The sequence below is a fragment of the Fusarium redolens genome (assembly GCF_020744475.1).
Source record: "Fusarium redolens strain MPI-CAGE-AT-0023 chromosome Unknown BKA55scaffold_6, whole genome shotgun sequence".
NCBI lineage: Eukaryota > Fungi > Ascomycota > Sordariomycetes > Hypocreales > Nectriaceae > Fusarium > Fusarium redolens.
In genome coordinates, this window is record NW_025763669.1 from 570576 (window position 1) to 584853 (window position 14278).

Genomic DNA, 14278 nt, shown 5'->3' on the forward strand with positions numbered 1-14278 from the left:
AGATGGTGGCACAACTTCCAACGCCGTGAAAATGCAACCTGACCAGGACCGTCTGTGTCAGTCCCAGGAGTACCCATCCAGCTTTTCCGCCATAAACCTCCCAAAAATCATCATCGTTAAAGTACTAGAACAAACAATCATTGCACGCCGAGTTTCTAACAATGCCCCTAAGGTCGAGCGAGTCCTTGCTTGGCCTGTAGATGGTCAGTTTCAGTCGCATCGGATACTAATAATGTTGAGTTAACGTACCTTCATCTGTTCAATTCGGGCTTTCAGCTGACTCGTCACCTCTGCCGCCCTTCTCCAACTCTCGGCCCCATTGCCTCCAGTAGGCTGCGGTAGCGATGACATAGGCCGTTGAGAAGGCGCTGGTGCGTGGTCGTCGTCGCGATAAGATGCAGCACTTCTGTATCCTCGTGCGGGAGATCCACGTCCGGATGAGCTTGCGCTACCAGCATATCGCATCTCAGGGCTGAGCTTGTTGCGGGGAATCATTTGCTCGCCATTTTCCTTCTCTTCAGACATGCTGCTGGTGACGCTCATTCTATGGCGGCTCACCGACGGAGGTCCATGGTCTCGGTAGACATCGTCGTGTGTGGGAGAAGCAAGGCCAGGGCTGTTCATACCATTTCCGGAGCTACCCAATCCTTCGGCACGGCTCAAAGCCTTCTTAAGTCTTTCTAATTCGCGTCGCAGGCGGTCGTTGGTCTGTTCAGTAGCCTCTGCATCACTTCTCGCGCGAACCAATTGTGTCTCCTTGGCCTTGATGCTCAAGACATCTCGGGTGTGGTCCTCGATCAGGCCAGCATTCTGGTTCTTGAGCTCTTGAATCTCTGACATGAACTTGCTACGTTCTTGTCGCATCTCATCAACTTGACGGGTTAGCCGATCGTTGGCTGCTCTAAGCTCCTCAATCTCGGCGCGCTCCACAGCAGTGAGACCGCTGGATGGAGGCGGCGATGCCGGTGCAACTGGGGGTGATGGTGCGGTAGGCTTGGCGAGGGAGCGTCCGGCAAGTCCACGTGAGAGGCCAAGGCGAGGTTGAGCGGGTGGTGCAGGCTCATCATCGGGCATGACAGGGGCAGCGGGCGCTCGGCGAGGAGAGCCAGGAGCCGGAGCTCCAAGCGTTCTCTTCTGAGGACCCTTCAATCCACCAAGTGTAGGCTTTCCGAGCTTGCCAGCGGCAGGTCGTGAGCTTGGCTGGGGAGCGAGAGGAGCATCGTCAGGCATCACTGGAGCCGCAGCAGCAGCAGCGGGAGCAGCCTTCTTGGCCACGGGCTTCTTTCCACCCATGACCTTCTTGGGGGGCGCCGCCTTAGGCGCAGGTGCCGGCTTGGGCTTGGGCTTCTCCTTTGCCTTGACTTCAGCGGCCTCAAAGAATTCCTTGACCTTGTTCTTGCGAATGTCGTCCAGTCCTTCCAGGTTAGGTGTCATAGCACGCTCACCAATAATCTTCATGATCGTACCAAGAATCTCAGCACCACCGTCTCGAAGAGCAGGGCTTGACTCGGACAAGAGCTTCTTTCCAGCCTCGCAGATAGTAGCTTGCTCAGGCTTGCTGGGCACATCTCGGGTGTTTCGTAGGCAACGAATCAAGAACTTCATGGTACCCTCCTTGACCTGAGGGTTCTTGTTTCCAAGGTATGTGGTGATGTCCTCAAGACACTCAGTCAAATCGGTGGAGGCGAAAGCAGCGTCAAGAGCGGCGCCTAGAGCATCCGCGACAGTAGCCTTCTTCTCCTTGAGTCGATCCATGATGGGCTGCATCACAATGCTGCGATACTTGGCAAAGGCCTTTCGCAAGCCCTTCGCGAGAGCCTCAATACAGAGAGCAGCCTGAGTGACGACGGCAACGTTGGCGTCCTTCATGCATTTGGCCAATCCACGACAAATTTCATTGAAATCGGTTTCCTTGATGCGAGGAACATTAAGTGCCTGGTGAAGACCGTCGACTGCTTCTTTTCGGTCCTTCCACTTCGAAGAGGCGAGCAGGTCGCTGAAGTTGGGCGGGATCTTCTTGCTAACATCCTGAGGTTCAGCCAAGTCGAAAGCGTCGACCTCACCAACATCTTCGCCCTCTGCTTCACCTTCTTCACCCTCCTCGCCACCTTCAGGGGCAGCGTCAATAGCTTCTTGTTGCGATCGGAGGAGTCGTTCTTGCTTGGGAGGGCCCTCAGCCTTAATCTTCTCAAACTGCGCTTCCAAATCGGTCTGTTGGGTAGGCTTGAGCTCGCCCCAGAACATGGGCTTCATAGCCTCCCTGAGCCATCTGTAAAGTTCGACTGTCAAGTTCGTTGCCTCAGCACGGACGTTCTTGTCGGCAGCACCGAAGGCTTTGGGGAGCGCTTTGAGCACAGGTTTGGGATCGACGACCTTGCAGCCATAGTTGTGGAAGATTTGTGTAAGGGCGTTCAGTGTTGCAGCAACGTTCTTTGGGACCTTATTGGAAAGGCCGGGGAGCATGTCCTCAATGACGGGTCCAGCGACATCGAGTTCAATGTACAAAAGCAAAGCTTCGATGGAATTTTGCTTGATCGCGGCACGTGTGGAGGATAGACACTTCTCAACCATGGGTGTAATGGTCTGATTTCGCGTCCGTAGACAGCAGTCTCGTCCACCATATTTGAGGAATGCGCATAGGGCGGTGACGGCTTCTTGCTGAGCGGCGACGTTTGAGTCGAGAACTGCTTTGTTCCACAGGCCGGGCTCGTTCAAGAATGGTCGGAAACAAGGATCGGACTCGTCGGGAGACTTTTCGAACTGCTTGGTTGCTTCTTCGTATGCTCCTTTTCTAACCTTCCAGACCTTGTGAGTGAAGCGGTCTGCCAAGGGTATGGAGCTGAAATCTTCTTCTTCAGCCATGGTAGTGTTTGAGGGGGGGATGTGTATTGGGGAGAACTCGAGACGGGATATCTTTCGAGTGGATGATGTTGTTTCTTGTTGCTGTGCTTTATAAGGCGGACTAGACGGGTGATTAGCTTATGAAATAAACGAGAGCGGCGAGGAGGATCCATCGTATATATAGCTCTAGTTGGACTCTCATAAGCGCGCGAGACGCTCTACAGGAGCAAGGACAGGCTTGATGATATTTGAATGAACGTAAGTTAAACGTACCAGAGTTTAAAGCAGCGGATCGAACTGCGGGTATCAAATAGAGGGAAGAGGCTTTGTCGCGTGAGTGAAAGGGCAATGGATGAATGTTCAAGAGGAAACAAAGCAGATATGCGTCGTTCTTTCTATAGAAGAGTCCAGCGCAAGGTTAGTGAATCCAAATATGTAGAGGAACAAGCATGCGCAACAAAGAAGCAACTGCCAAAATAAGGAAGCAGGGCAGGGTAAGGTAAGAACTGGCAAGGGACTCTAGGTATTTGTTCCTAGATCCTTGTTGTTAGGTTTGGGTGAGGGACGATCAAATGGTCTTGTTCGTTTTTTGGAGGGGAAAGTCAACAAGCGCCCGTCACCTGATTTGCAAGGGTTGAAATTGAGGTGCCTGAAATGACGGCGGGACAGAACAGAATATGGGGTCTGATTTTCAGGGACCTCACTCTACTTACAGTTTGTCTGTACGTCAGGTTGATAGTGCAGATGTTTTGTCGAATTGGGAAAGACAAGAGTTATATTGAGAGTTAAATGGGTTTAGATGCTGTGCCACAGACCCTCCAAAATAGACGTTCCTGGCTTATGACTGTTCTGGTGTGTTGTCATTCAAGTGGCCCGGTTCTCTTTATTGACGCCCAATCTGCGCCATTGCCCCAGAAACAGACTGCAGCCACACCAACGTCAAAACGCATGAAGATCAACACCTACAGCCAAGAAACGGTTCAGAATTAATTACCGGACAAAACACTTAGAAAAATCAAGAATTACTGCCAGATTATTCCCAGTACCGAAGCCATCAGCCACATATCTGTGTGTTTTGAAGAGTACTCCCTTCAGATGGAGAAGAACAGGTGTCACGCGCAAGGGACTCCTCTCACATTCCAACAGTAGCTCTAAGCCTTCAGCTCAACTACAGGGTTAAAGCTCCAACGCCATGAAATGTTCCTTACATTTGAACAAAGCAGTCAATCTGGCCTACTGAAGTTCGCCTTGCTTTTCATTGCGTAGCAACGAACCTTCTAGTAAGCTATTGACGTGTCATGCATGCTATAAGCTGAAGAGTTATGTGCGTTGGTGTGATATCCACATTCTTCAACAAGCTTGGAAAGGAATCCAAGACATATTGATTGAGGGGTAATTATGGACATGCAAAATATCAAAGATGCACTAGACGTCATGACTGGTCCATGTAAGAAAGTGATTGATGAAGGCTGTTGTCTGATATTGCCTTCAAAGCTGAAAGTCCAGTGTTTACAGCTTCAAGGCCATATACTCACTTCAAGCTCGCTCTACTCAAGCACAGCTCAATATTGGGTCATTTTGGGATGGTAAATCGATTTATAGGGAGATCTCAAAGAGAATCTCGTATGGTTCTGTCGTTTCTTCTCTACGCATTTCTACAAAGAGCCCTCAACACCAGAACCCCGATGTGCCATACCATTCACCAAGTCTCTCACGCCCGACAAGGGCCCAAGTTGCTGGTGGATGGAGTCAAACACGCGAAGGCTATCGGAGGGAAAATCACGTGGTGATAAGAGTCTTGTAACACGGGCCTTCTGTCCATCCTGGTCCACCATTCAGCCACCAGGAACGAGACTCCAAAGCGTAATGGAAATGGCCAAATACTCCCATCAAAGTAAAGGAAAACAAGAGAATTATGGAGGAACTCAAAGTAGACAATTAATTAGGTATAAATGAATCGCTACCTTATAAATGATCTCGTAAACGAACGAGGTGAAGGTTCCAAGTTATCACGTGTTGATAAGATAACGTTCTCCAACATCGTCATGCCTCAGCTTCCAGTTTATTTCTATGTCTGCCTGTCGCGTCGCAAGTCTTGCTTCCCCATCCTTCAAGTGCGCTTTCGCACGCGAAACTCACAAACAACATACAGAGAGTCACCAGATACACTCTCAAGATGAACGGCTCATCGCGACCGTCCTTTGAGCCCTCGCGTCTCACCAAAGCCGCCGCGGCCGAATATTCTTCATCAGCATCCGAATCCGAAGACGAGCACCTTGCGCCAGGTCTCGATGCCGACAACGACTTCGGTGATTTTAACCCCCGAAAGAGACGTCGTGTCGGTGGTAATAACAAAGAGAAGGCTGCGCTTGGCATCTTTGGCTCCGACAGCGAAGACGACGGACCTGCTAGAAAATGGAAGAGGACAACCTTGAGAAATAAAGGCATGAACTTTGTGTCAACAGGCGCAGGAAGCGATAAAGAAGATGCCGACGAAGACTCCGAAGGCAACCGACCGATGCTCGGAAGCGCAATGGACCAAGATGACGACGACGATGAAGAGGAGGATGAGGGCAACACCGGAGTGGGACTAGGCTTCGGAGGTGTTGCACGCGGTTTTGCACAGAACGATACCCAAAACTCAAGTCGAAGCGCGAGTGCCGAAGCAACATCTCGACCATCATTTCGAACCCGATTCGATGGCAAGAACCCTCTTGGTATGGGCTTTGTCCCATCATCAGCAAACGACCCGGTCCTCAAGAACCCACGCGACGAGGGCTCTCCGACACCACGTAATAAGCCACAACCGAGTGCCTTTGGCGCAAAGGGCAAGACAAACCCCAAGTCTTTCGGTGCCCGAATGATGGCAAAGATGGGCTACCAGGAGGGTCAAGGTCTTGGTAAAGAAGGCCAAGGTCGAAATGTCATTATCGAAGCGAACCTCCGACCGCAGGGTATTGGTCTGGGTGCTGTGAAGGAGAAGTCTGAGCAAGAACGAAAAGAAGAGAAGCGGCAAGCCAAAATGCGAGGAGAAGAAGTTATAGATTCGGATGAGGAGGAAAAGAAGAAGCGCAAGAAGGCCAAGAAGAAGTCCCTAGGTGCTGCGTTCGACAGCGCAACAAGTACACCGAGACGACAGAAACCGAAATATCTTACGGCAGAGGAGCTCAAGGCTGCGGCTCCAGGTCTTCATATCCCAGATGCATTTGCCCCTATTCTCGATATGACAGGGCCAGGGAGTAAAATGCTCACATCTACGAGTGGTATCATGACACCGACGACAGGTACCGCCACGCCAGAATCAACAGAGGTGATAGAAGCGAGAAAGCTTGTCAAAAGAGCCCAAGCAGACTTGTTAGCATTTTCTGATGAATGGAAGAGCTTGCAAGAGAGAAAGACGTGGATAGACCTTGAGCTGAAGGAAAAGGAACAGGAGATGGACGATTTACGATCGGATTTCGAGAGATTGCAGGTCTTCTCCGAGTTGGTCAGCGGAGAACTTGCGACGGCTGACTGGGGCCAAGTGATTGGGTGCCTAAAGAAGGCTCTTGAACTGAAGGCCACGACATCAGAGATTGCCGACATCGCTGTTGCGGCTATTCATCCTTTCCTTCGAGAAGGAGACTGGGATCTCCTACAAGAGCCAACACGGTTCGCATCAGATCTCAACGGACTCAAATCACTACTTATGCCATCGACAACGAATGGCAAATCTGTCGGCAAATGGGATTCTTCGGCAGCAGTCAATACAGACGACATCTACCGCCGTCATCACAAATCCACAACACCATACGAAAGCATGATGTACAAGAATTGGTTGCCCAAAGCACTCGCGGCTGTTCGGTCATGGGATGTCTATAAGCCAGACCAAATGCTTAGCGTCATGGAGGCCTGGGATGACCTCCTACCATCGTTTGTCCGCGCGCAGTTCATCGACAACATCGCTCGAAAGCTGGAAACAGTAGTATCAGACTGGAATCCTAAGAACAGACGTCAGCACCACAGTCTACCGCACACATGGCTATTCCCCTGGCTTCAATACCTCCCCTCATACCATCTCGACCCCAAGGGAACAGGTCTTGTAGCAGATGTCAAGAGAAAATTCAGACAACTCATCGACGTATGGGATTTCAGAGAGGGTCGCTTACCAGGTCTTACAAAATGGGAACGCATTCTCGGCGATCAATGGCGACCCCTAGTAATGTCCCACGTCCTCCCCTCAATGGGCAAATATCTCCAGAGAAACTTTTCAGTCGAGCCATCAGATCAGGAACCCAGTCTTCCTGTGCTCAGGGGTATTCTGAAATGGACGCCCACGCTCGGCCGAAGGGTTATTGCCGAGGTGCTGATACAGCATTTGTTTCCCAAGTGGCACAAGACGCTGACGGAGTGGCTGTCGCTTGATGAGGTTGATTTGGGCGAGGTGGCGGAGTGGTATGGTTGGTGGAGGGGGTTGTTGCCGGAGGATGTTATGGAGGTTAAGGGCGTGAAGGCGGAATTTGATACGGGGTTGAAGGTTATGGCGAGGGCGGTGGCAGGGGCGTGATGCGTTGGACGGAGATACGCAGATGGAGTGTCTCGGTTGATCGGTGATAATGTAGCGTGGGAATATAGATTTGAATAGGGGTTTTTAGAAATGAATCATATGCCCATCTGGATGGATGGGTCACGTTATCAGTTGTGTCTCAACCCTGATCTTCCTCAGCTTCGGTTGTTCCGTGAGTTGTTGAGGGTCTTTTGTTTATTGTCTGATACATTTGAGGGGGCACTTACTATTCAAGGATTTTCATCTAAGGCTTGAGCAGAACGAGGAATAGGCTCTTTGGACAAGCATCATACTGCATCCCTTCTGCGAAGAGGCGAGCGACAGATGTGTCCTTGGTCTCTACCCCCTTTGCTTCCCATGACGAACAACTCTAAACACAGCAGATCAAACAACAAGTTTCTCTCTCGAACAAAGAAGATCTACAGTCTTCAGAAAAATGGCTGTACGAGTTCATAAGCGTGGCTGTCTCAATTGCCACTCTTTCTCGAAGTTCTTCATCACAAGACGCTTTCCCTAGTAGCAATACAATATTCTAGTGCGACGTCTAGAAGATTGAGTTTCAGATTCTAGACAGATCTTCATTGAATTGTCCATTATAAGATATTCTCCTTTGATGTCGGTTCGTTTATAGAGATTAATGTGCAAGTTGAATCAAAGACATTGAGTTGCAGAATGGTGTACAGGGTCCTGAAGACTCACAAATTCGGATCGCAAACCCCGAAGACAGAAGAACAACATGATATCTAAACCCTATAAGAAGAAGCCTTCTTCGCTCTTCTGGACATCATCATCCTCATCACACTCCTCTCATTCAAGATGCATTATCTCAAGCTCCTCCTCGCTCTTCTGCCTGTGATCATCGCCGCCCCGACCGCAACAGACGATGATGATGTTATCGAGGGCGCTTACATCGTCACTTTGAAGCAAAAGCTTGACGAGAAGAAAGTTGAGCAGCACATTGTTTGGGTTGACGGTATTCATAACGGAAGTGTTTTCCGCCGAGCTGAAGATGGTGTCAACAAGGTCTGGAACGATACCTTTAAGGGGTACTCTGGAGACTTTGATAAACAGACTATTAAGGAGATTAAGAAGAGCAAAGATGTAAGCCAACTCTTTCTTTTGTGATTGCTTGATACTGATGTCGCTAGGTCCTTGCTGTTGAGCCTGTTCGCAAGATCAATCTTTACGAGACTGTCATTCAGCAGAAATCGACCTGGGGTCTTGGATCTATCTCGCATCGCACTCCTCATTTCAACAATTACATTTATGATTCGTCTGCTGGAGCTGGAAAGTATGCGTATGTTGTTGATACCGGTATCAATATCAAGCATGACGAGTTCCAGGGCCGGGCGGCTTTGGGATATAATGCCTATCCTGGTGTTGGGTTTGTCGATGCTAATGGTCATGGGACACATTGCGCTGGTACTATTGCTGGTAAAGAGTACGGCGTGGCCAAGAGAGCCAATTTGATTGCAGTCAAGGTGTTTCACACAGGCAGTGTAAATCTTTTGCTCTTCGTTCATAGACTATACTGACATTCGCAGTCTCGAACTGATATCGTGCTTGATGGGTACAACTGGGCTGTGACCAACATCACCAACACTCCAGGCCGCAAAGAACAAGCTGTTATATCCATGTCCCTCGGCGGCGGTCGCTCAGACGCCTTCAACGCCGCTGTTCAAGCAGCTTACAGCGCAGGTGTGCACACGGTCGTGGCAGCAGGAAATGACAACGCCAACGCTTACAACTACTCACCCGCCTCGGCCCCCAATGCCACGACCGTAGGGGCAATCGACATTGACAACAACCGAGCCAGCTTCTCCAACTACGGCGAGCTTGTTGATTTATTCGCGCCGGGTGTGAATATCAAGAGTGCTTGGTATACGAGTAACAGTGCTACTAATACCATCAGTGGTACCAGTATGGCATGTCCGCATGTTGCGGGTTTGTCGCTGTATCTCAGGGCTAGGGAGGGTTTGACGACGCCCAAGAGTGTGGCGAGGAGATTGAAGGAGTTGGCGACGAGTGGTGTTGTTCAGGATGCTGGGAGTGGAAGTCCGAATCTATTGGCTTATAACGGAGCTCCGCTGAGTTAGAGTGAGTATGAAGGTGGTTGGTGTTTGAGATGGTGATAGACATAAACGATTGGGGTATTATAGGACACTCGTTTATTTCTTAGATACATTCGTTCAAATACTCTATGCTTCTAGACCTGCTTTTCTGATAACATTTGATACGATCCGTCGCTTTATCATTCATACCCTCGCATCGTCTTCACAGAATTTGCATGTAAGAGATATAGGGTAAGCAAACAGCGCCGATAAATACCATCACATAAAAATAGAAAGGCCATAATTCACTGTTCCATGCTTTTCTTTGCTTTGTGGTTGGTGTTCAAGCTGTATCTTCATTCTGAGCCTACTCATTGGCCAGAATATCAAGCCACGCAGAAACAATGAGGGTGTTGATGTCAATGGTGCGAGCACAGAAAACGTGGCGGGGCAGGGTTGGGATGATGAAAGAGGAAAAGAGGAGGTCCGTGATGAGATAGCCGGTTCCGGGGGGGTCTTATAACTCGCAGTAAAGTAACCCACTGCCCAGTAAATAAAATGATTGATGAACCTGTGTAACAACATGACCACATTGTATAACCCACTGAATGAGTTGAACTGTGAGATTAGCTGCTGTCATCATGCAGCGTAAATTACATTCAGATCCTCCTGCTCCTGTCCGCGGCGTTGCCCCTTTTCCTGTTTTGATTCGAGGCCAGTTTCTCCACATAAACCAGACGCATACATCATATGGACATGGTATTGATAGAAACAACAAACAATAAACACAAGACAGCAATGTAATCAGATAAATAATTGTTGGTTCAAACAGAGCATCGTATACCAATTTGATAGCTCGAAAAAGACGCTTCTGCAAGCCCAGATGTCACTTACCATCAGCTTCATCAATTCAACCGCTGCAGCCGCCACACAAATCAATCCCATGTGCTGCGGGAGTGTCGCGTGCGTGTGAACCTGGTCTTATCTCGGTATGGATTTTCAGCTTAGCCTCTAGGCCTGGCCTGTGCTGTGCTGATTATCGTTGGCTCTCTTTGCCGCTGCCGCTGCCGCTCGCTAAACCACTGGACGCCCTTCTGTGCTCAACGGCCACTGTTTGCCCGCTTGTGATTGTGCCCGTGCTTCCTCAATCAACCACTCCCAGCTCCTCCATCGTGAGAGCCTGACATCACCGCAACTGACGAACTGTCTGTTTGAATTCTCTTCCGAGGCTACTCCTCAAGCTCTTGCTTTTTTATTTTCCAGGTCACTATTTGCCTGTGTTTTACGATATTCTTGGCAACGAGTGATGCGACGCGACAGTCGTCATCTTGCTATTGCTTTGCTTCCAGGTTCTCTACTTACCACAATCAAGGCAGATTATTGATTGATTAGGCATTCTGGGAATGCTACAATTTGACTCCTGACTATACCTTCTATTATTCAGCTGTACCACTACAAAGTTTGCTTGCTGAGGCGAGGCAAGTGAGTGCGCACGACTGCTGAAACTCACTCTCCGCCCACCGACCTGACCCGCCTACGTCTGCCTGACTCAACTCGATTCGATTGACCTGATTACATGATCCATTTCGACTCCTCCACAATCTAATCTTCAACCTTTCCCCTTCCGCCAAACGCTGGTCCCGCGACAGCGACAGCGATAGCGAATATCGACCCTTCACCATGTTTTGGAGATTCGGCGGTTACGCCAACATCTCCACCATCGATACAATCCTCGATAAACCAGACTTTACCCTCGAGGAGCTACTCGAAGAGACAGACTTGATCCAGGAGCTCAAGCAGCACAACTCAAAGCTCATCGAATACCTCCGAAGCGACAAGGTCCTCGACAATCTACTCGAATATGTAGTCGCTCCAAAGCTCGAGACCGTCGAGTCTCCCGACGAGTCCACCGATCAAGAAGCCAAGGCCAAGAACCGTTTTCTCTCTCTCTCGCGACCGCGCGCATCATCCCGCGCCACCGACCCGGGCGACGATGAGGAGGAGCAGGAGAAGAAGCGCAATCGCTACGCTTTTGTAGCTTGTGAGATTCTCAGCTCTGATACGTGGTCCATCTACGAGGCTTTGGCTGAGAACAGACAATTGATTCGCGATTTTTGGAACTTCTTGTCCCGCCCTGCCCCGCTCGATCCCCTCCAGGCGAGCTACTTCACAAAAGTCAATGAATCTTTGTTCGAGAAGAAGACCGAGGATATGATGGAACTATTGACAAGTCTTCCCGATGCTGTTCCTAATTTACTCAAGCATGTTGAGTGCCCTATGGTCATGGACCTGCTGCTCAAAATCATTGCCCTGGACCGTAACGAGGGTGGCCAGGGTGTAGTCGAGGTGCGAAATCTCCCCACTAATCTAATGCATCGGTGCTAACATCATGGCTTTTAGTGGTTGTACTCCAAGGACATCATCCCGAGCCTTCTTTCCTGCCTCAGCCCTGAGAACAACTGGGTTGTGCAAACCGCCGCAGGTGACTTCATCAAGGCAATCATCACCATCTCTGCCAACGCCTCCCAGAACGAACAACAATGCATCGGACCTAACGAGCTCACCCGTCAGCTTGTTTCCAAGCCATGCATCGAGAAACTTATTGGCTATATGCTTGGCGGCGGCAACCCTCTGACTGTCGGTGTCGGTATCATTATTGAAGTCATTCGAAAGAACAACTCCGACTATGATCCCGATATGGGCACCGAGGTGAGCGCTGCACCCTCCAGCCGCGATCCCATCTATCTGGGTACCCTCCTTCGTCTGTTCGCCGAGAACGTTCCCAAGTTCATGAACCTAATCATGGATGTCCCGTCCAAGAAGGACAAGATCGACTCGACCTTTGGCGTCAGGCTCGAGCCCCTTGGCTTTGACCGATTTAAGACATGTGAGCTCATGGCCGAGTTGTTGCACTGCAGTAACATGGGCTTGTTGAATGAGCCGGGTTCCGAGGAGCTAACAGCTCAGCGTGATGTCGAGCGACAGCGTCTTCGTACCGAGGGCAAGTTGGCGCCGCTCAAGGAGGAGGACCAGTCCACTGACGACTTGACCATGCGAAGCGCTGCACCTGAAGAGAAGAGACGTCTCGAGGTCACTAACGCTGACGACGATGGTTTCGAGGAGGTTGAGCCCAGCAAGGAGATGAGTGAGGATACTTCTCATGAGTTTGTCAAGGCTGAAGACGATATCCCGGGCACTTCTACAACTTCGCTCGGTAAGGATGAGGATGACTTTGTTGATGAGCCGCTCAACCCTCCTCAAACAGGTGCCAAGGGTGACGAGACACGATTCGATGAGCCGGATTTGATGGTTGCGCCTTTGTCACCTACAAAGGTCAAGACCGCTGAGCCTGCGTCTACAGAGCCTGCTAAGGCTGATTCAACTGAGAAGTCCGAAGTCAAGGAGCCCAGCAGCGAAAAGTCCGAAGAGTCCAAGCCCAAGACGATGCAAGAGGGTGCTCCAAAGGAGGACACCTCTGATTCTTCAGCTGTCCTGACTCCTGCTCCATCCGAGCCAGAGTCCAAGGCTGAGTCTACTGATGTCTCTGTCAAGGTGGAGGAGCAGCCTCGAGGTATCTCTCCCCAGCCGGACGATATGCCTGCACCTCTCTTCTCTGCTCCACCTCCACCAGAATCTGGAGCTGATCGCCCACCACAAGCGGCTGAAAAGGCAGCTGGTGATGCTCAAGCTGCGACTGCTGAGACCTCAACCACTGAGGCAAAGACCGAGGAGGCCAAGGACGACAAGCCCAAGGAGGAGCAGCCTACCGGTCAGGCTACCGAGGAGCCCGTTGTTGGAGATTTCCTGAAGCTTCAATTTGTTGAACACCGCGTTGTTCCAACCATTCTTGTAAGTCAATCATGCCCTCCACTGATTGTCATCTAACATGGGCAGAACTTCTTCTTTGCATACCCCTGGAACAACTTTCTGCATAATGTTGTGTACGATATCGTTCAGCAAGTTTTCAACGGCCCCATGGACCGCAGCTACAACCCCACACTGGCCGTTTCACTGTTCGAAGCTGCCGACATCACAAGTGCCATCATCAACGGCCAAAAGGCCAGCGACGAGTCCCAGGCCAAGACCAAGACCCGCATGGGATACATGGGGCACCTCACCCTCATCGCTGAGGAGGTTGTTAAGTTCACCGAACGCCATCCTCCGGAGCTCCTCTCGGAAACTGTTCTCGACCGAGTCATGAGCCAGGAATGGATCAGCTACGTTGAGGGATCACTTGCCGAGACACGCGAGCGAGACAATGCCATCCTTGGTGGTGTGCGACCAGAGGTAGCTATGGGCAACCGGTCAATGGGTGGCAGTGGACTTGGCGGCGTTGGTCTATCTGGCTTGAGCGGAGGCTCTGGCGGTGGTGGTTCCAGTGCACTTGCGGAAGCTGGCCTTAACGGGGGAATAGAGCTCAGCCAGGACAGCGGGAATGGCATCGGCCCTTTCACTATTAGTGGCGCCACATTAATGTCCGGCTTTGGTAGCAGCAGCGACGAGGAGGATGAAGATGGGGATGAAAACGAGGAGGATGTCAATTCCGAGGTGAGTGGTGTTTCCGCTGAAGCTGAAGACGATGGTCCGGATCACGGCATCCCTGGATACCCTGGCATAGCAGAAACACTTGAGGATGTGATCATGCGGTCTCCTGAGACTTTTGCATCACAATTTCCTGACATGGATTATCCGGAGGATGTCACAAGGGGGTCTCCTATGGACTTGGACGAGACTGTAGCACACCCTCAGCGTTCATCTCAAGATGAAGAGCAACAGCATGCTGAGCAGGTTGAGGATGTCTCAAAACCAGAAGGCATCTCTTAGGAGGGCGCATCTTACT

General features: G+C 50.5%; 4 protein-coding genes across 4 annotated transcripts; 3 read left to right on the plus strand and 1 right to left on the minus strand.

The window, feature by feature from the left end:
* Positions 1-167: 167 nt before the first annotated feature.
* On the minus strand, positions 168-2862 carry BKA55DRAFT_507924 (armadillo-type protein; the record flags this gene model as incomplete). Its single annotated transcript, XM_046187374.1, has 2 exons — positions 168-194; positions 250-2862. 2 exons carry the CDS (start codon positions 2860-2862, stop codon positions 168-170), a joined length of 2640 nt encoding a protein of 879 aa, XP_046050825.1.
* Positions 2863-4799: 1937 nt separating this feature from the next.
* BKA55DRAFT_563670 (GC-rich sequence DNA-binding factor-like protein-domain-containing protein) lies at positions 4800-7532 on the plus strand. The gene has a single exon (XM_046192421.1). It carries the CDS (start codon positions 5018-5020, stop codon positions 7385-7387), a length of 2370 nt encoding a protein of 789 aa, XP_046050826.1. The 5' UTR covers positions 4800-5017; the 3' UTR covers positions 7388-7532.
* A 640-nt stretch (positions 7533-8172) lies between these two features.
* Positions 8173-9483, plus strand: BKA55DRAFT_674182 (peptidase S8/S53 domain-containing protein; the record flags this gene model as incomplete). Its single annotated transcript, XM_046198049.1, has 3 exons — positions 8173-8488; positions 8536-8868; positions 8932-9483. The coding sequence occupies exons 1-3, from the start codon at positions 8204-8206 to the stop codon at positions 9481-9483; spliced, it is 1170 nt and encodes a 389-aa protein (XP_046050827.1). The 5' UTR covers positions 8173-8203.
* A 1635-nt stretch (positions 9484-11118) lies between these two features.
* Positions 11119-14262, plus strand: BKA55DRAFT_688277 (SIT4 phosphatase-associated protein-domain-containing protein; the record flags this gene model as incomplete). Its single annotated transcript, XM_046199181.1, has 3 exons — positions 11119-11784; positions 11839-13287; positions 13333-14262. 3 exons carry the CDS (start codon positions 11119-11121, stop codon positions 14260-14262), a joined length of 3045 nt encoding a protein of 1014 aa, XP_046050828.1.
* Positions 14263-14278: the final 16 nt, after the last annotated feature.